Genomic DNA, 20,838 nt, shown 5'->3' on the forward strand with positions numbered 1-20,838 from the left:
TGTGTGAGTACTCCTATGAAATGCCACAGGAGCTGGTGGTAATAGCCACCTGGTCTCCACTTGTAGACATATTCATTGCCAGTCAATTAAATGGTATTTGGATGACCCTAATAATCTATATCCCATAAGTCCCTATTGTTTCATAATGCCACATTGCATGTCACTTTAGCTGGATGTTCCCTGAAATCCTGTGACAATTATTTATGGATAATCACATAGCGAGTGATTAACTGGCTAATCAGTGAACTGAAATGTTCATTATACAGTATATTAAGGACTGATGTTGTTTGTTAATCAGCCCATATGATCTGACAGAATGAGAATGCTAATGAGAATGCACTGTACATCAGTATCAAAATCACACTGAATAGAATAAGATTTTAAAGGTGGAGTTGTTGTACATGCATAGTGAAAATGGACACAATTCAACTTCAGGTTCCTAGTGGTGTATTAAACTACAGTCTTAGAGACATACTGTGTTTTTTTTTTGTCATTTAATCTAACTTCCCTGGTACATAATATATGTTTGGTCACTTTTGTGAATGTGTGTGTGTGTGTGTGTGTGTTTGTGTTTGTGTATGGTGTGTGTACATTTTAGGTTTTATTTGGCACAACTTGTACCGAATGATACAACTGAAAGTGATTTTGTTGCTTCATGAGACCTACAGCATTTGAATGAATAAGTTTCACTTGAACTTAGTGCATGTGAGTGTGTTTGTGTGCATGCATTTTAGGTTTTATTTGCCATGACTGTCCTCTTTGAAAGCGATATACAGCTTTCATACAGCTGAAAATGATTTCATTGCTTCGCCAGACTTTGTTATTTTCACTTGAACTCTGATATATTCTCAATCGGAAATTTCAAAACAGCAAATGCATCAGGTTTAATTCGAAACAGTCTTGAAACCAACCCTCTGGATTAGACACATCATGACCATGATCTACTTGAGTTCTTTGAGAATGAAATAGATTTCTGGAAGCCCGAACATGATTGAGAAAAAGCTCAGTGGAGTGAGAGCCAGCATATGCAGTGAGATGACCAGTACTGCAATGAGTACTTCCATCTCACCTTCTGACATTCAGTTCAACTTGAAATCATATGCCTTCGTGAGATCCTTTGAGTGGAATCCGCATTCATATACTGCCCTCTAGTGGTGCAGTCACTCTTTCTCTCCGAGACATACTCCTGTGAAACAATAACAGAAAGGCGAAAGCTGTCTTTTCTGTTGTGTGAGCTTGGAGTGAGCAGATTGACCAGAGTGTGGCACCAAACGGCCTGAAATCGCATATACTGGTTGTTGCATCTGATGGTCCACACAGTTTAATATCATTTGGTATTATTTTTATAAAACTGGGTGTGTGTTAAAGCTTTCATCCCTTTGGCGAACATATTATACCCTCCACCCTCTTCTCTAGTTCCTCAGGACCTCAGTGTACAGGAATTCTCAGCCTTGAAGATTCAATGAGCCATAAAATGACGGAGACATTTTTTTTTTATTCGCCACACACAATATTTTCCAACAGAGCTTAAGACAGTTGTGTGAAATGTGTATCTCTGTTAATAGCCCCCTGTGTGAAAATGGACAATGCTGAATAACTGTTGACAGAGGGAGGTTAGCAAACTGAAGCTTCAGTAAAATAAAAGTCAGGACCACCTGAGCAGGGACCTTCAACAAAAGAGACATATGTGATTCCAAAGTCAATGGGCTCCAAGCAGATACGACTTTTAATTTTACATTTCTTCATACTTTCAAGCAGTATTTTTTGTATAAAACAACCTTATAATTCTCAACTCACAATTTTCTGTTTGTTTTTTTGGCCATCACTCCCCTGCCAAATTAATTGTGGCACAATATATTTTATATTAAATTACAAAAGCATATGTACATTGGTGTTCCCCAGTGGACCCCATCCCACCCACTGCCTCCCTCTCTCCTCTACCCCTCATCCAAACCCCCTCCCATCCCAACACCAAGTTCCCTTATCCAGGATAACCACCCTCACCCTACCTCCCCCAAATGACAGAGACATTTAAAGGGGAGGGAATTGTATCACTGTCCAGTACTGACCTAATCTCTTATCATAGCTTACCATGATACATTTATTTAACTCATGGTATAGTTTGCCTGTGAGCTTAGTGATACACATTGTTGGATGGCAGCACTCTAATTATGCACTCTAATAATGCATTAATTCTTTTTCAGATCATACAAGGCCCAAGATGATGGTGGTTAGGGTGCGAGATTTGAAGACTATGGATTTGAAGAATAAAGCAAAGACAAAAAGCTGTAATGGGTTGAAGAGTTAAAAATAATTGGCCACATCATATGTGTATACTACTTACAAACATGGCCCCAGAATAGACAAACAAATGAAGTTTTGACATGTTTTTTTATTGAAAGCTTCATCAAAGAAAAAAGTTCTTAAACAAAATGGAAGTTTAAACCCTACATCCACAGATGTACAGAAATTCTCAGGATCACAACAAAATAAATGTGAGACATGACATGACCTGGACCACACTGGAAATTACAAACAAAAACAAAAAAAGGCATCAAAAATTACTCTGTCATGTCCTCTCACTAACACCTTTACAGAAAGTCCCTTTTCATAAATACTGTTCCTCTTCCTCTCCCTAACTCACCATCTCATGGAGGTTCAGCAGTTTTCTAATAATTTGGTAGAAAATATTTGAGAAACTTCCCTCTCGTTCCTCCCATAGCTTTGTATCTGTGGAGCCAGAAGCAGGTGGGGAAAGTGTGAGAGCCTGCTACACTTTCAACGCTGCGTATGAAATAAGCTTTTCGATATCCTGGTGAACCAATACCTCTACAGCTGTTAAAAGCGAATGCACTCGCCACCTCTTTGGCGCTTGACCAAGTTGCACAGATGTTACACTCCAGCTGGGCCAAGAAAGTTGAATCATCATGCAGATGTTCTTTCGTCATTCACGCCTCACACTGTGAGTCACTGGGACCTAGCTTGCAACCCTGCCCGTCAGAAGTTAATCTGCACACATTACTCTTTGTCTTTATTCCTTTCCATAACCCTGGGAGAGTGAAGACTGAATGGAGAATAAAGTGACCTTTGAGAAAATGCAGCGTATGTCATACTGCAAACGTAGCAGTGTGGTGGTGAAGTTAATGAACTGGCCATGTAGCCGGAGGGCTTAAATCCTCGTTGACGTCCTTTTAGCTTTTTCAAGAAGTTACCCAACCTAAATTGCTTCAGTAAATATCAGCCTGTAGAAATGGATCCCTTAGACTACACTGAAGTATCAGGAGTTACTTTGAAATGCTCGACTAAATAAATAACAACCAAAATCCAAAATTTGTTCCTTATAACCGTCTTGATAGCCTATATAAAATGAAACATATATCAGCTATTACTGCTATATATGCTTCATGAATGTGCATATATGCAACAGTCAATAACTGATACCTTTTCAAAATTGTATTGTTTTTAAGCTTGAATCAATGTACATAATGTTCTTAAAGGAATGCATAGCTATTTAAGATTAATATAAAAATGCTTAATTCCTTGATGTATAATTAAGTCAAATTTAATGTTTTGACACATACAGTGTGTATGAGTCAAGGTGACCCTCTGATATCTCCAATGTGAACATGTTGTGTTAGGTAACTACTATGTGCTTTGACATTGTTAGCTGCATACCACAGGATATAGTACTTCAGCAATGACTGAAACTATGAGAAAAATGTACGCAGCAATGCTGCATAACACTAGGGCCTTGAAAACAGTGGGTTCCACACATTTTTTAATTGCCCGCCGCAGCCTTTCCAACTGTTCTGGGAAATTGCGCTGCCCCTGCTGCAAATTGAACGTATAGGGCGTGCAGCATTCTCCAACAAAAAGGATGAGTTTGAAATCTGGAGCAGGTGGTGGAGGCTAAAGAGGCCTTGCGGTCAACACCTGTTGTATTTCACCCAGGCTCAGTCTGAACGGAGCGATGGCTGGGCCCAGGGATGAGAGCCAGGCCGACCGCCCACACGTCAGACTTACACTGAAGGCAGTTGTGAGGCTTGAGAGGCAGTTAAGCTAATCCATCAGGGTTAAACACAGAGCAGGGACAAAAAAAAGAGAAGCTTCCAGAAACTTGCCAAGGCCGCCTTATTACTTGGGAGGGTTTGGACGGACTCGGCGGCAGGCTGCTGAGGGGCCCACGTGCGCGCCTGCATTCATGGCGACGGGGGCCTTCCATTAATCAAAGTCTCTCGTGATGGGCCACTCAAATGAGGTAAGAGGGAAGCCAGCTGCTCACGGGAGAAGCGGCGGGGATGGGGTACGCTGCAAATGAGAGTGCTGTGCCCCTGTGCATGCTGGGTAGTGGAGGGTTGCCACTTCTGGATGATGGCTTTCGTAATGCATTCTGGCTTGAAGGTGTGCTCAACCTGCTGTGCAGTGGCACCTTTCCTATTAAAAAGCATTACCATACATATAAGGGTTGAACGCGCCACACTGATATGAAATTGAATGGTGAAAATCCTATAATCAATCTGTAGCTTAATGATACATGCAACTATTATGTTTAATTTAATTTGCAGTAGTGTAAGTACCAAATGCTGAATTTAAAGAGGTGCGTTTTGAATTGACTGTCTAGCTTTAAGTAACGCAGGAATTTCAGGGTGCATTTTACAGAAGAGTGAGAATGCACAGAAGGGAATGCACACACACACACACACACACTGCTGCTGAGCTTGTGTGTCCCAGGGTGCGTTTCATTTACAGTTCCTTTCAGACTTTAAGCGCTGAGGACGGTAAGTCCTTGGCAGTAGTATGTGGGCTATGTGTCGACAGCCACTTCAGATTTACGCCAGGCAATTTACTATGCAATCCTGCGCGACATTTTCATAAGGGTCACTGGTGCTTTAATGCAGACCGATTTACTGGTCCAGTGATGCCACTGTGCTCTGACTGGATGAGACAGGGTTTGTTTAGGGCTCCAGACACTAGGGCGCGTTTCATAAAACTGTCACACCAGGGGAACACAGACTTTTTCAATGGATTTATTTCTTGATTTATTTCTTTATTTATCTATTGGTTATCTGAACGTGGTCTCACTCTTTTAAGGGTGCTCACCAAAGTTACAAATTTCCCATTTTCCCATCAACACCCACAATTCGTTCTGGGACAATGGGTGCGGCCGCTGTCTTATACTGCATATTTATGAAACCAGATTTTTTTTCGTCTCTTAGACCCATTTTGATGAGTGCAGAGATTTAATTTGGCTCTGTAATTATTAATCTGGAGATTCGTACGATTTCTTCTTTCTCTCTCACATACTGTACTGTAGGCACCAGTTCCTCTGACTCTAGTAAATAAGGCTGAGACAAGCTGCAATTTAATAGTGCATGTCCTCTCACTACCCATTGGGAGTGCAGGTTTGATCAGTTATACAAAACTCATATTGCTGGAAAACATAACCCATAATAATCTCTTAATGAAAGCAAAAAGTCATGTTGATGTGCAACATGGTGTGTTTTATACAGTGGAAATATTGTAATCTGAATGTGTACAGGTCACTGAAAGCTCTGTTAGCACTAGGGAGCATACAGCAGTCAACACCTTCCCCAGAGATCTGGCTCTCTATTACTTAGTTCTCTTTAGCAGCTAACTCATGATTGAGTCGGTTCTCTAAAAAATAAAATAAAAGCCGGAAAAACAAGACAAAACAATCTTTTCTCAGCAAATGTCAAGAGCAGAGCAACTGTCTTGCTTTCTTTGCAGCAGTTGGTTCATTCAGGGTTGGAGATTGTATTTTGGTGCATCATGCTGTGAAGATTCCAAATAATTTGTGGATAATAATACTAATAATTTATCATAATAATAATAATAATAATAATAACCATAATTATTATTGTTATTGTTATTATTATTATGACCTCAGCCCAACCATTACCAATATGCAGCACCAACTTGGATAATGCAAAGCAGCCATTTTCCTCCAATGCACTCAGGACACATCAGTTGAGTTGGGCGGAGGAGGGATTTATTAAGCCAATTACCCAGGGGGGTTATTAGAAGCCCAGGGTGAGAGATCCATACTGGGCATGTGGCCAGGACGGCAGGGAACCCCCTACTCTTTATTCTCAGCACCAAAATGGGTCAGGACCTTGATTTAGCCTGTACAGCTGATTTAAAGGCCAGCACAGCATGATGCTTTTGAACACGAGTGAGAGAAAACAAGTTTGCTGTCTTACTCTGTGCAATGCTGGGGGTTCAGCTCTGTCTCAGTCTGTTGTGTTTTAGCATGTCCCCCCCCCCCCCCACCAAAAAAACAAAAAAACCATCACCAGCCATACCGGAAACCATTACCATACAGTCTTTCCTGTTCCCACTGTGGGGAGATACGGGAAAGAAATTCCTATGGTAATACAATAATCTGTTCAATTCAGAGCGATACATCTTCAATGTCAGCTGGTTACAGAAGATCCCTCCTGCTGTGTGTCCTACTAAAATGCATGTCCTCTGAGATGCAGAAATCAATATTTCATAAGGCCTTGTTGGAATCATGGGAACTCAGAAACAGAGCCCTTTCACATTTCACCTTGAATTCTAGCCCTCTGATGCAGCACTTTGGTGTGTTTACTTTCACACTAGTTAAACGCTATCTGTTTACTGCCAAAGGGACATGGTGCACGACACAATTTCCATGTGGTAATATACTTCCCAATTTTTTTTGTTGAAAAATGGGACCAAAGACTCCAAATGGCAGAGGAATCCCAGCCAAAATCCAGCCTAAAAAGTTCTGCTACCCTTGTCTGGGCCCGGACAATACTGATAGGCACCATCATTCTCAGTGTCGGTAACCGTAGAATAAAATGCCCAATCACAAATGACCCCACACCACTTCCATTAATTGTTAAACGACATGAAAAATAAAGCAGAGCGTTAGAAAAATGTCTGGCAATTACCCGTTTTCCTGGGGAGAATGCTTCTCAATTCCACACAACTGCTTTCCTCTAATGGATTAGTATCCACGTTGTGAGTACAAAACAGAGAAGCATTCGAATTCTGTGGGTATGTGAAAAGGCTCTGGGACCTATTTCAATGAGAGCAGACAATGCATTTTGGGTTAATAATAGTGTGCGCCCATTGGAATGTCTCTCCACAAATTACATTTTAAGAGAGACTGTCGGTCCTGTGGACTCCTGTAGCTCTTCCACTTCCAATAATGTTTTTTTCCTCAGCCTTCCTCAGAGACTGGTGTTATGTGAAACTAAATTCAAACTTTTGTCCCCAGTAAAAACTCCACAGTAAAAACACTTCCCCTCTGGCATGCTGGCGTACTTGAGACAGAATTCTCTGCGTCTGTCTGTCTCTGCTTGTGTCTGATTATGGGGTCTGTTTTGTCCTTTTTGAGAGACGACAATGAAACAACTCGCAGATGTACTCGGAGTAAAACCCACGAGTACTCAGGCTGGTGCGACCAATTTTCTTCCAGTAACTAATGTGCCCAACTGCATAAAACTCAATTTGTGAGCCATTACAAAAAATTATGAAAATACAATGGAAAACAAAATGATATTAGGAAACTTAAACTGTCCTTACAAAAATGTTATTCCCCCTTGTGTATTTAAGCTGTTGAGGATATAATCCAAACATCATTACAATGAAATATCTATGGTGGTTTCTTTTTGACAGGTTAGCCCAATTTTATTGGCCCTTGGTTAAGGTTGGCAATGAGAACTAAGCATGATCCAGTAAATTTTAGCATTGACAGTGCCTCTTCCAATAGGTGGAATACATCTGTGTTCCTTTCAGGAATGTTCCGGCATTTCCATACATATAAATTTCAGTCTCTCTTCAGCTAAGCTTGAATAATGAATGTGACCTTTAAAATGTATATTTTAATGCTTTCTTCAAATAAAATCTAACTTAATTGTATTGCGCATTTTCCAAACATTTCCAAAATATGGATCCTACGTTCTTTAGGTGTTATTGCCTAGATTAGGTTTTGTGAATGATATGCTATTATTGTAATGTGACTTATAGCATAATAACTCAACAAGATTCACTGGCCTTCGAGTTGGGTCTTGACACTGAAATGGAAGAGGCCAGTGATGATGAATGGTGTTATCACTCGACCATTGAATGCCCAATGGGGTTCACTGTCAGCAGGCCTTCACTTCGCTGAATTAGCACATCTAGGGCTTTCCTCTCTCAGCACCACAGAAACTATTGTAAATTTGGAGAATCGAAGGACAAAAAAGAGGATTTGCCTATGAAGATTACTCTTTGATGTGCTTTTCTATTTTATGGTAACAGGAATCATTGGAAGATTAAGAACAAGGCACTCAATTAAACAATTTCATTGTTTAAAAGTTTTCTAAATGCGTGCTGCACTATCAATGTCATATATGGACCCGTCACATTTATGTGTGACTATCATTCTATCCCCAAAGCCTCAAAACACATTGCTTACTGCTTGTGCTCCCACCTAGCAGTCACAAGGATTGTTCAAACACAAAAGGCTCTCTTTCTGGCCAATGGGAAGAGCCGGGGAAGCAGGCAGGCATGCATCTTAAAGTCGCCAGGGAAACAAATTGTGACTTCCAGGCCCATTGAGCTCATGACTAAATTTAGTTTTGGTTCCGCCTGTGCGGCCTTGAAAACTGCTGCAATAAAGCGGCCCCATCAGCCGTGCTCTGGAGCTCGGCGAAACGACACGTCTGTGCCCGGTGCCATGGAGACCAGAACGACACGCTGCCCCAGACGCAGAGCCATTAATGAGGCACACCAGCTCTCCGCTCCACAGACCTTCTCCGTTCGGACAATCTTCTGGACTAGAGTTATGTGAAATTTAACATTATTGGAGAGTGGGGGGAAAGGGCTGGTGGATAGTTTGTTATGCTGTTGGCTGTGCTTTTATACAGCTTCCACCTGTGGGCGAAACTCAGAACAGAGCCTGACAGCTATACCGTGCTTTTTTTCTGTTGGTCAGGCTCCAAAGCTCCCTGTACAAAGTCTTTTAAGACTGGTCACTTCACGATGAAATTTGGCAGGATTTTTTAAAGATGAGCACAATGTGTTGAAATTTCTAAATGGAAGAAACCTGGATCAAAAGTGATATCCAGTCCTCCAAAGGTTCTGCCTTTCAATACTAACTCCTAGCAGACTGTGAGGTCCAGGACAAAATAAGTAATATGTGGATAATGTATGTTAATTCAGCCTCTTAATTTTTTTTTTCGCTTCAAATGACGGAATGACCAAAGACTGAGGTAGCTGGATATACAGTTTAAATACACGGAGGTGTAAGGTGAACAGTTTTCCTTTTTTCTGGCCTAACATGTCTTTTTGATTAATGACAAAATCAAAACAAAAGCACAGGAAGATTCCCAACCCAGCCTTGAGACTTAAGAGCACCATCGTTCACAGCTATCTCTTAGAGAGACAAGCGCAGGATAGAAATCACTCAACCAAGCGAGGCCAAAGAGAAACACATCAACAGCAATTCCCTCCCCTTTCCCCCAGTGTTTCCTGGTGTTTTCTCCCAGGTCTTGTTTCCCTGTAAGCGGTATGGAACACGAGGTGTGTGAAATGGACAGATGGTCTCTCACGTGACTCGGAGCGATGGTCGGCTGGCCCATCTCTGAGCGCCTCGTGGATTCCGATCGATTGGCTTCTGCGCATCAGTGTGACTGACACAACGTCGTGGAAGGTAGCTTAAACCGAGAAACAACAGGAAGTACTGGTCCGGCCATTTAGGTCAAAAATAAAAACAACCACATCATCAGCAACAACAACATCAACAACAACAAGAACAAGATCAGCAACAACAACAATAACAACGACAAGATCAAACATAAAAAACTCTGCTTCAGAGTTTCTCTTCATCTTTGGTATAAAAACGGCCATCGGTTGGCTGCATTAGATCCACAACTAGGAAAGACTACAGAAATTGTCAACAATTTCTTCTATTGCTTTTGCGCTGATTGGTTCAAACCGTAAGCTCCTACTGTATCTATGTTGTTTATCATTGCCAGTTTATCACTTTTTTTTGTTTGCAATTTGACAAGCAAAGCAGGCTAAAAACATCATGAAGCTTATAAAAAGGTCAAAGGTCGCAGATAAAAAGCACTAATGCCATCAATAGCAATTTTGCCATGAAAGTAAAAAAACAAGATCAGCATTTTGCAACAAACTGCATTTACTACAATGCAGTAGTTTTTTCCTTGTAGTGAAAAAAAAATCAACTTTCCTATTTTCCTGCTCTCTTCTAGAATGAACTTTTTGTCTCTTGCAAGACATTTCATTGCAACTGACTGATAATTATTCACTAAGTGTTCTTCTGACAAAGGAATACTCTATTAAATCTGTACAGTTTAAGTAATACATTTTCTCTCTGTAGCTCATCTCGGGTAGTATTTTGTACCATTCAGTTGGTCCAAAGGACATATTCATCCATTCATTTTTTCCTAAACATGACGCTGGACATATCACTTGGAATAGTCCCCAACATCCTTAAAATTAAGGCATAAAGATTCAAGAAAAAAACCTTGCTGAAGTTGTCAAGAAAAATTAACTTTGACACAATTAATACAAAAATGAAAAGATAGAATAGCTTAATATCTGAGGAAGATAACCTGTTTCTCACACTTCCTTTTAATTAAACAAAAACATCTCACCACCCAACGGACCATCAAATGTTTTTTTTTCTTTGTACTTTTTTTTTGTTTGTTTGAGAAATTCCTTGGAGAAACAGTTCAATGCCAGTCCAACCCAAGTCTCCCAACGGCTACCAGATGAAACCCCTCTCACTGCAACCCCACCCCCCCCTCTTCATCTGAGCCAGGTGGAAAAAAAGAAAGTGATCTCTTTTTGTGCCTGGGTGATCTGGAAACAGTCTCAGTGCACTCCCCCTGTCTCAAGGCAACACTGTTGCTGGAACATTCTCTCGACCCGTCGTTATCTGATGGAGACAAGAGTAACACAGAGAGGCGGACTGTCAGTAATGCAATGTAACAGATGCACACAGTCACCATGGTAACAAGCAGAAATAACCTTCACCCTTGTAAAAAATATGATGAGTGATGAGTAATGTTGCGGATGAAATACAATGGGTGATCAGCATTATAGCAGACACAATGAGCAGATAGCACTGTATCACATACAATAAGCAGTTATCACTGTCTCGGTCATGGTGAGCAGTCAGTCCTGTAACAGACCTAATGAACAGTTAGCACTGTAAGAGATACAATAAGCAATTATCAATGTAATAGACATGACAAACAGTTAGCACTGCAACAGACACAATGAGCAGTTAGCACTGTATCAGACACAATGAGCTGTAAGCTCAGTAACAGACACTATGAGCTGTCAGTTCTGTAACAGACTTGATGAACATGTAGAGTAGTTAGCACTGTGACAGACAAAATGTAGCATGATAAGAAGTTAGCACTGAAATAAATGCTTTGACCAATCGTCTAACAGACACGACAGTACTTACAGTACTTCACAATGTAACAGAGAGGATGAGCTATTATTAACAGACATGATGAGCAGTTTGCACTGTAACAGACACAATGAGCAGTTAGCACTGTAGCAGACACAATGAGCAGTCAGATTGGAGGACAGTTGGGCATTGTTGAGGATATTAAGGAGAAGGCCTTCAAAGGTGTCTTCATAAGCACCTTTTCATATGACATATAGGTCAACAGTATGTTTCAGGTACGCCCTAATTCCCAATTGTTCGTTTGAGATGTGTCCTAGTACTCACTTGGACTGGTACGAGTAGGCAGGAACATGGTCGTTGGGGGCCTCAACCTGTATGTGTTGCTGCTGACCGCTGGTCTCCTGTGATACGGCAGCAACTGTCTGGGGCGAGGCATCAGTGACCACTCCCTGGGGGAGGAGGAAGTGCAGCGGTAGGAGCAGGAAGTGAGGCAATGCTTCTCCATGGTTATCAAATGTCAAAATGTCAGCTTGTGGAGGGGGGAGGTGGAATTATTACCTTTAAACAATATGTGAATATGGGCAAATGCTGAATATCAATCAAAAATTAGAGTCTAACTGCGCCGTTGTATGGATTTTAAAAAAGGTAAATCGAATGAAAAGAGAGCTGAGACTAGAGTAATGATTGGTTTAGAGGTAAAAAAAAACAACAACAACTTTCTACGTTGTTTCCAGCTCACAAGCAGCCAATTGCCTATTTCATATTTGCCTCCCCCTAAAATGGTTCTCTTGAAACAAACATGAAGTGCTTTGGGGTACTGAAATTCTCTGCACAGATAAACAATGCTCAACTATTTTGTACAGGTCCTCATTCTACATATGACTGTCTCAGAAAGGCTAGAAAGTGCTTAACCTGAGTTCCCTTTTTCATCTGAAGTCATTTGGCACATCTTAAGACAGATCCCTCCTCACCCAGGGTACCTCACAGATCATTGGAAAACACAGTACAGAATATAAATAATATATGATTCTGTACCTTCCACTGCTGCACTGCTGCACCTTTAGGTTGAAATTCTCACTTAAGGGCAATGATTTACTGTAGAGTACCGAGGGATAGCAAAGATATTTATAAAAAGCCAATATAAGACAATACAACCGCCCAAATCAATACTTCTCCACTCAATGAACACAGTATGAACACATAATGCATTTAAATTCACTGTATTTATTTTGTCCTGCTGCGCTAACACAGTTTGTACACTGCAGTACATGAATACGTCTGAATTAGGGCACAAACATGTGATTACTGTGAACTCTATGTGTTCCTTGCTTTGATGGGTGAAGCCAAAGGAAATTTTCCAATTTAGGACAATACGATTCTTACTATCGAATCTAACCTCATCTAGGCCAGAGTAAATACACAGAGAACACCCTTCTAAAAGGCAGAATTTTGCACAATTAAAACACAATTCCCAAGTCTATTCTAAGTCTATGCATTTACTTAAGAGTCAATAATGTCAATATGTAAACACAGACAATGTGTAGAACCACACTATGCAAGCAACCCAATATTAAGGGCCTCCATGAAGAAAACGAATACAGCAACCAACAAGTCGGCATTGCCACCTTTCCCGGCTCTGGCAAAGGTATAATTGTGTCAGCGGGCACCAGGCAGCCAGCTGGACCGATAACCTCCAGCAGGACCAGGGTCTGACTATTAGGGTAAAGGCAGCACTTCCGACAGGCTAATAGCCGTACAGCGTGTTCCTCCAGGGCTCTGGTAGAGAGCAGGGAGCGAGTAGCCTGAGCGAGGCTCTTGGAGCGCTTTAATGAAGGAGAGGGCTCTCCACTGCACAGCCAGGGGAGACTGATGGCGCTGTCATCCAGCCCAGTGACTTGCTAATCAACAGCCCGGGGCCTGAGGGATTGGCCCATACACAGCCAGACCTGGGGAACCAGACGGATCACCGGTGGCAGTATTTCACACTTCGGTTCCTGCCGTCCAGTATGTGAATAAAACTCCACATGACCTGAATTTCCAACACCTGCCAACTTCAGAACCCGGGGGGGAGGGGCGGTAAGAGACTTATCCCTAACTCTGTTCTGATCTTCAACTGTCCGTCTGTCTGCTGCAAACACTACTGCTACTCACCCGGTAGTTGTGTGGAATGTGAAAATTACAATTACCACATCCTGGAGTGAGTGAGCATTGCATTTATGAAACAGTTCCCAAATATGATATATACAGATATTATAGGCACAATCCAATTAAGAGCATTTTTTATTAACAATGTCATTACAATAATTATTTACGAGTAAATAGTTCCCTGCTGCTCGCAGTTAGTGCCAGGTGGTTGCTATGCAATGTTAGTAAACCGTAACGTTGTTCTGCCAAACTCGCTAGTTAGTTAGCTTTCAAGCTACCATGAGTGAGCAAACAAGAGTTTATGCCTTACTGACGTTTATTTGTATGTTCCCATTGTGCAAACACTGAAAAACTGTCCAAAATCAGTGGGATCACATTTTATAGGTCTATTAATTTTTTTATTTGAAAAAATTCCAATAATTTGTGTTCGCTTCCGGACACAAATCGCTCTCGCCTCAAGACACGCACCAGATCGTTTCTGAATAGCGTGGAAGTGGAGGCAGTGTTGAGTTCCTGCTTGCCTGCAACATTGTTGCAAGGTGATTGATGTGCTTGCGTGTAACGGTTTTCTAATTTTGACTTGAATGACTGCTTAGCCGCAGAGTGATCATTGAAATGGGACTGTAAACAAGCATTGGAAGTCATAGCAGTGGTAGGCCTATATATTTTTGATTCATTGTATCAGAGATACATAACCTAGCAACACTTCAGAAGAGCTCCTTTCTGTAGTTAAAACAAGCATATTTTTTGTAGTTCAAAAAAAGTTTGACAGAGGGAACACAGCATGGCAGTGACAGTATATCGCAGTACGCCACTCCTGTATTATCGTATAGTAACAGTATGTAAACCATTCTTTTTGGCTCGATTGTGGTTAGCTTTCTAATGACCAGTGACAAGTTCTGTGTAACTACAGCAGCCTGTAAAACAGCCATTTTCCTTGTGTTTGTTTACTCTCCAGAGCAGTTAGATTTACTGCTAGAATGCTTTTTACAATGGACCGCTGGTCACATCGAGGGGTGTTTTGGCCTGCAAGCTGATGTAAAGTGAAGACTAAGGCTTGTTTCAGTGTGTACATTATTTACAACAGCACCAACAGAGAATGTTCCGGGTTTTGAATTTCCTCCTCCAATTGGACTCCCACCCACAGGAGGTTGTGACTCATCAGAAATATTAAATCACCATTGATTTATTAGCAATGCACATCCATGAAGTTATACTCCACTGTGCACCATTTCAATGTGGAGCTTATGAGATTCAAATACCAAGCCTACCATGTAAGGATAATAGATATGATATAAAGACAGAATGCCATGTATGCTAATGCAAAACAGCGATAAAAAGGTCAGAATACCTACACAGGGCATTTTACGTGTACGCACACTCTCATGCACGCAAGCACAAAAATAGCACATTTAAGATGAAGAGCACACAACATATCCTACGCACGAGTTCTCAGAGTCTGAAGACCGAGGTGCGAGAGCGGGATGCGCGTCAGTACGTGCAAATGAACACGTGTGGAGCATGAACACGTATGAAGCATGCACATGTGTGACGGGTGAGAATGGTTGTCATGGCGCCGTGCGGACCGGGCGGATCGGGGGCTTACCTCCACGGGGACGGCGGTGGGAGGCACAGGGGCGTACTGGGGAATGTAGGTCCCTTGCATAGGCGCAGCTGCAGCCGCAGCGGTCATGTACTGCAATGGAAAACACAGCGCAACGTTTCCACAACACTGATGCAACGTTTCCACAACACTGACGCAACGTTTCCACAACACCGATGCAACGTTTCCACAACACTGACGCAACGTCGCCATTCTGGCTCTTCAAGGGTTCAACTTTTACCTACGGACTTGGAACTGTACTTTCCTCTAGGCTGTTCAACACACCCTGGTTCTGATTGGCACATTAGATGACTGTAATGTAATGCAATGTAATGGCTACAGCAAAGGCAAAGACTTGCATCCTTGCAACTTGCTTGGTGTGCAAGTCTTTGAATGCTTACATATACTATTAATTTAAGAATTCAATATTTTTCTATGCAATGACAGCTGTAGATTCCATGTGTGTTTTCATTTACTCCCCCCAGGATGATAAAAAGGCACCAGTGCATGGCGCGAGAGATCTGTTTGGGGAAAGGGATTATTGACTTAGCATCACACTAAGTTTCACACTCTAATTAACACAAGCAGCTTTCTATGACATATTGAAGTGATGCCTTTCGGTGTTTGCATGTTAATGACTCAAAAGCCAAAGCAGTGTAGATCATAGCATGACTGTCACAACCTTCCTACATCTCAGCATAGGTAAGATATGAGCGATGAATAAGAGCTGAACATGATTGTATATTGACGTTTAACACCTTGCTGAATAGTATATGTGAAAGCCATCTGGGACTCAACCTTAGTTCCACATTTATTTGGGCCTGACATGTACAACACACGCTGGCATGGAGTTGATGTACTGACAAGCCCTACTGCTGAGACATGCCATTAGATGCAGTGCCCTCAGTGGCCACAAGGGGGAGCAGTAACTGTCTCACATGACTGAGAGCAGAGAGGCAGTGAGAGCCCGCACGAGGAAGGAAGTCAGAAAGAAACAACCAACAGCGCGAGATCAATTCACCTTTTACAAAGCAGGCAGATGGCTTCCTGACATCCACACCACTGTTAAAGGATTAAGGCAGGCTATTACCTGAAGGACAGAGGCACTGGCAGGCACTGATTATGTGGAAAATGTGAGGAGGAAAGAGAACATTCCAGAGCCGGTTAGGAAACGCAGGAGGGAAGGATATGATCAGAGATAAACCGTCCTACCCCCCCACCCCGTGTTGAAGGAACGGGAGGAGAATAGCCCCTCTCCTCTCCTCCACCCACCTCAACCCCACCTTGGGTGGAGCAGCATCACGTTAATGAAAAAAATTCCGGCCCTCTTTGGCAGGCCGCCCAGTTCCCATCGAGTGTCATTACCGGCAGCGGCGGTAACAGATCCGGCACGGCTCCGCCGCACAGCCGCTAATGAGAGGAGCTAAAGGCCACGGCTACAGGTGATTAACTGATGCCGCCAAGGAAGGCCTCAGCCGCCACAGGGAGCCAAGGACTGACACACCACTGTGGGTGACAATGGTGTGGTTGAACTCTTCCTCTCTCTCTCTCTTTCTCTCTCCCTCTCTCCCTCCCTAACTTTCTCTCTTTCCCTCTCTCGCTCCCCTCCCCTATGATCCAAAAACCACTTGTATATCTCCCCATTTCATTGGGTGACCTTCTCTGCACTGGCAGACTATATGCATACAAATTCAGGCACTATGCTGCCCCGCTCATTCCATCACTTTTTTTAGTAGCTATCTCGCCCGCAAAGACATCAGGGGAAACAACAGGATGCAATGCACTCAGCAAAATTGAACCCAACGCAGAGCCAAAGTCAAAGAGGCTTGTGGGTAAATATGCTACAGCTCTCTATTTTAAGTGTGTCGTGTGTGCGTTGTTCCCATCACCAGCCCCACCTGTGAGCCTGTCTGTCTGTCTGGCTTCCATTGGAGTACAGGGACACACACGCACAGGTAGAGAGCTTAAAGTCGGAGGTGGCTGGTGTATGGGTGACAGATCTGTGCTCGTGTTGGAATATGCTGTCAAGGTGACCAAGGCTACGTTGTCCATCCAGACACATGTACACGTACACTTTCACAATCACGCACATACATGGATGTGCACACACACCCCAACAACCACACAACCACACGTTCTTACACACAAGACCAAAACAATCTGTCTTTTACAAACATACACATCCCCAACCATTTACACACCCACACACACACACCCACAAAGGCACTGACAGATGGCCCACACTTGATGGATGAAGGAGAGGGCTTAGTGCACTTCTTGATGAGTTGAGTTTGAGTGCACTTGTGGGAACTTCCTCACTCTCCACTCAGCCCAATCTGAGCACACTGCTGAAGGTCTCCGGGGATATCAGAAACATGCCTCAGTGCTTACTGTCAGGGCACAGAAATGAAATAAAAACTATAATCATCTATATTTAGTGTTTACCAATTCGGTAAAATTCTAATTTAGGTGTCTCCACTATCATTAATATTTCCATCACAGATGCCGTGCCGGTCTTCATCCACAGTTATGACACGTCCGTTAGAAAGTTAGCTCAGTGCAGGAAGTGAGAAGGGGGTGCGATGGGGGGAGGCAGACAGGTTCAGACAGGCTTGGCCTGGCTCTGGCAGCGGGGAGTGGGCCAGGATAGGCCCAGAACAGATGTGGTCATTAAATCACCTCTCTGGCAGCACCGTCAGAGTGGAGGAGAGGAGAGGAGAGAGGAGTCAGACAGGTGGAGGGACTGAGCTGGAAACTCAGCCCGGTAAATACCGCTGTGTCACCAGGTCAACGCGGGCACCGTCTCCCGGATTAATGATAGGTCTATAGCCAAGCCTTATGAAAATATGACTGAATTATTATTATTATTATTGGACAGGAGCTGGACCCTGGACATGTCGCCAATTCACTGCAGGACACACACTCTATCCACTTACACACTCATACCAATTCATTTAGGCAATTGAGAGTGTCCAATTAGCCTAATGCATGTCTTTAGACTGTGGGAGGAAACCCACGTGGACACAGGGAGAACACTCAAACTCCACACAGAAAGGTCCCAGCCAGGATTCAAATCCAGTACCGTCTTGTGTCAGGTGAGAGTGCTACTATAATTTATTATTTACTATTTATTATTTATTATTTATTATTTATTATTTATTATTTATTATTTATTATTTATTATTTATTATTATTATTAGTAGTAGTACAGTAGTAGTATTACTGTTCAGCAGATGCCGTTATCCATGGGTAAAACAGACCCATAGCTGCTAGGCAGTGAAAGGCAGTGCTGAGCAGCGGTTGGGAATGGCTTCATGTGGGGCGCTCACATTGGTTACATGAATCGTAGCGGATGTTAGGCCTCAGGCTTAACCTACAACTCTAAGGGAGGGAAGAGCCTGTGAAGGGGGAGGAGGAGGAGGATAGATTCATGATTAATTCAACACAGACGGGACACACTACTCCTCTCAGGTGCTGCTCTTTCCACAGATGCCATAGTTCAGCAGTTCAGGTCCTGCCTGGGGCTAAAGTCTTTGTCTCCTGTCCGTGCCACCCGGCTGCCGTTTGCCGAGGCCCTGCCCCATTCTGCTTCACGCTGGCAGGAGTCAGGAGCTGGTGATCCCCGCGGACCCAGACCGCAGGCACTTGAGTGCAAGATAAGTGAGGGCACGTGGCCCCAACCAGTCTCAGCGGTGACGAGCGGTCGATCATTATTCACCAATGACAACGGGAAGTCTCAAAAGCTGTTTTTCGACAGGGAAGACAAACCAAGCACAGACGGCTTTGCCGTATACTGTAGATGCGGGATCTATACCGGGGAACTCTGTGAAAGGCACGATGCTTCTGGCGAAATACGATAGCCCGTTTTGGGCAGCTGGAAAGATATGGACCTCAAAGCAAAAAAATAAATAAAAAATGGAGCTTTAAACTTCAAACGTGAACAGGCTTCAGTGATTTTATTTTAGAAAAGATTGTGAACGAGACGTTCCTGGATCTCCCCGGTTGCCACAGCCGAGACCGGTAGGAACATTTTGTTCTTTTATCTGAGCGGAGTCACAGCTGGCACCTCTGGCAACCCCGCACTGTGAAAGAACATCGAGGGACATTCCGGGGGTGTTGGCTCGCTTCTGGTGGCCCAGCGAAGCCAGGGCGGTCGAGCTGCCATGGTGACCGGCAGATCGTTTGGCAAGATAATGGTGCAGGTGCTTTCTGGCTGTTTCCAACACATCGCCTTCTTAAGGGCCTTGGCAAGAAGCTTTCTTGTAAAGCATGAATACATTTAACAGTTATTTAACAGTTATTTTAAGAAATTCTAGTATGAAAAAGCTATTGACACGGTGACACACACCTATCCCGAATGAAGACCATCAATACAACCTGTGCCTTAGGAATTATGCTAACCTAAAACAGCCCACTGCAACACTTCCTGAGCCACATCTTGACCCATCAGCCCATCTGAGCAAGCATAATCCAGCATGTTACCACAGCTGGGGCGGATTAGCGGAATACTTTCTTTGGAGTTTAAGAGAATAGCACATCATTCCCTGGCAAACATGCACTGAAAACATGCACTACAGTTTAAACCTTTGTCCTCACCATGACATACTCAACTCCAGGCTCTTTATCAGCAACATGGGAACTGGAGTTCACAGGTCCTGACACAAAACTACAGGGCCTTCAACCCGAACTATAACTATCCTGCACGCAGCGTCACACTTTCTATTCTATCCAGACGCAGAAAAGATTTATTTCCTGTTGTGACACAATACATGTTCTGCTCCAGGACTAAGTGACACTTCCTTTCATGCCCTCGGATTGCACGGCTGGTCTCCTGATGTTCCCAGAGGTAGTACTAGCTACTACATATTCTATTGCGTCCTATTCAAATTTCACTGTTCCTGTTCTACTCAGAGACAGATTGATTTGCTTCATGTTCATGTTTGCTTCAAACATTCTGCCTATTTCCTGTATTCCCGAACGAGCCAGTTTGACTGCAGGGTGCTGGAGGGTGATACTCACACTTCCTGTTGAACCCAGGGACAGGTGGTTCATCTGTTGGGTAAGAGGCCCCATCATGCCTGCTGGCTGGATGGACATAGTGTGGTCCATGGTTGGCGTGATCACAGCACCCTGTGGACAAGAGCAGAGCCAACGTGCTACATGCTAAAATATGCATAGGAAAAGCACCCACACTGTAAACATGTACTATAACTTGTACTGTGTACTCATGCATTTCCGTATACATTTGCACATGCGGGCATATGGATGACTGCTTTGGGTCGATGTCTGTCTGCTTTGTGGTGGTATGCTTTGCTATTTTGTAACGTCCATTATGCACAAAAATCCAAAATGGAGACATGCTTATTTAGAAATAATAAACATACGCTGTGATAATTATCCTGCATGTTTCGAATACACAGAATACCACATGTGTAGCACATTCAGCGTGTCATGTATTCAGACTGTGTGAGGATATTCTGATTTATAGAGGAACTTAAAATGTAAGTTAATGAAATATAATGAAGCTAGTTTTTTTTAAAAAAGGTTCTCATACTAAGAGAACATCTCAAGTTCTCAGATGACTGACAGTGATAATGTGATATGATTCTGGTTAAATAATCCAATTTGTGAGACATTTCACAAGCACCAAAGAGTATCATTTACATCTCTGCAT

General features: G+C 42.9%; 1 protein-coding gene across 2 annotated transcripts in view; it reads right to left on the reverse strand.

Annotated features, from left to right (window-relative positions):
* Positions 1-2,377: 2,377 nt before the first annotated feature.
* Positions 2,378-20,838, reverse strand: part of LOC133136547 (RNA-binding motif, single-stranded-interacting protein 3-like) — a 161,938-nt gene continuing 143,477 nt past the window's right edge. The window contains exons 11-14 of one of the 2 annotated variants that reach the window (XM_061254131.1): positions 20,184-20,294; positions 15,168-15,257; positions 11,741-11,865; positions 2,378-10,933 (exon numbers count right to left, since the gene is read on the reverse strand). In XM_061254131.1, coding sequence (XP_061110115.1) covers positions 10,930-10,933; positions 11,741-11,865; positions 15,168-15,257; positions 20,184-20,294 — 330 coding nt within the window. In that variant the 3' untranslated portion in view covers positions 2,378-10,929. The remainder of the gene's footprint in view (positions 10,934-11,740; positions 11,866-15,167; positions 15,258-20,183; positions 20,295-20,838) is intronic. The other variant, XM_061254132.1, reaches the window with a different exon arrangement.

This window comes from Conger conger, chromosome 9 (genome assembly GCF_963514075.1).
Source record: "Conger conger chromosome 9, fConCon1.1, whole genome shotgun sequence".
NCBI lineage: Eukaryota > Metazoa > Chordata > Actinopteri > Anguilliformes > Congridae > Conger > Conger conger.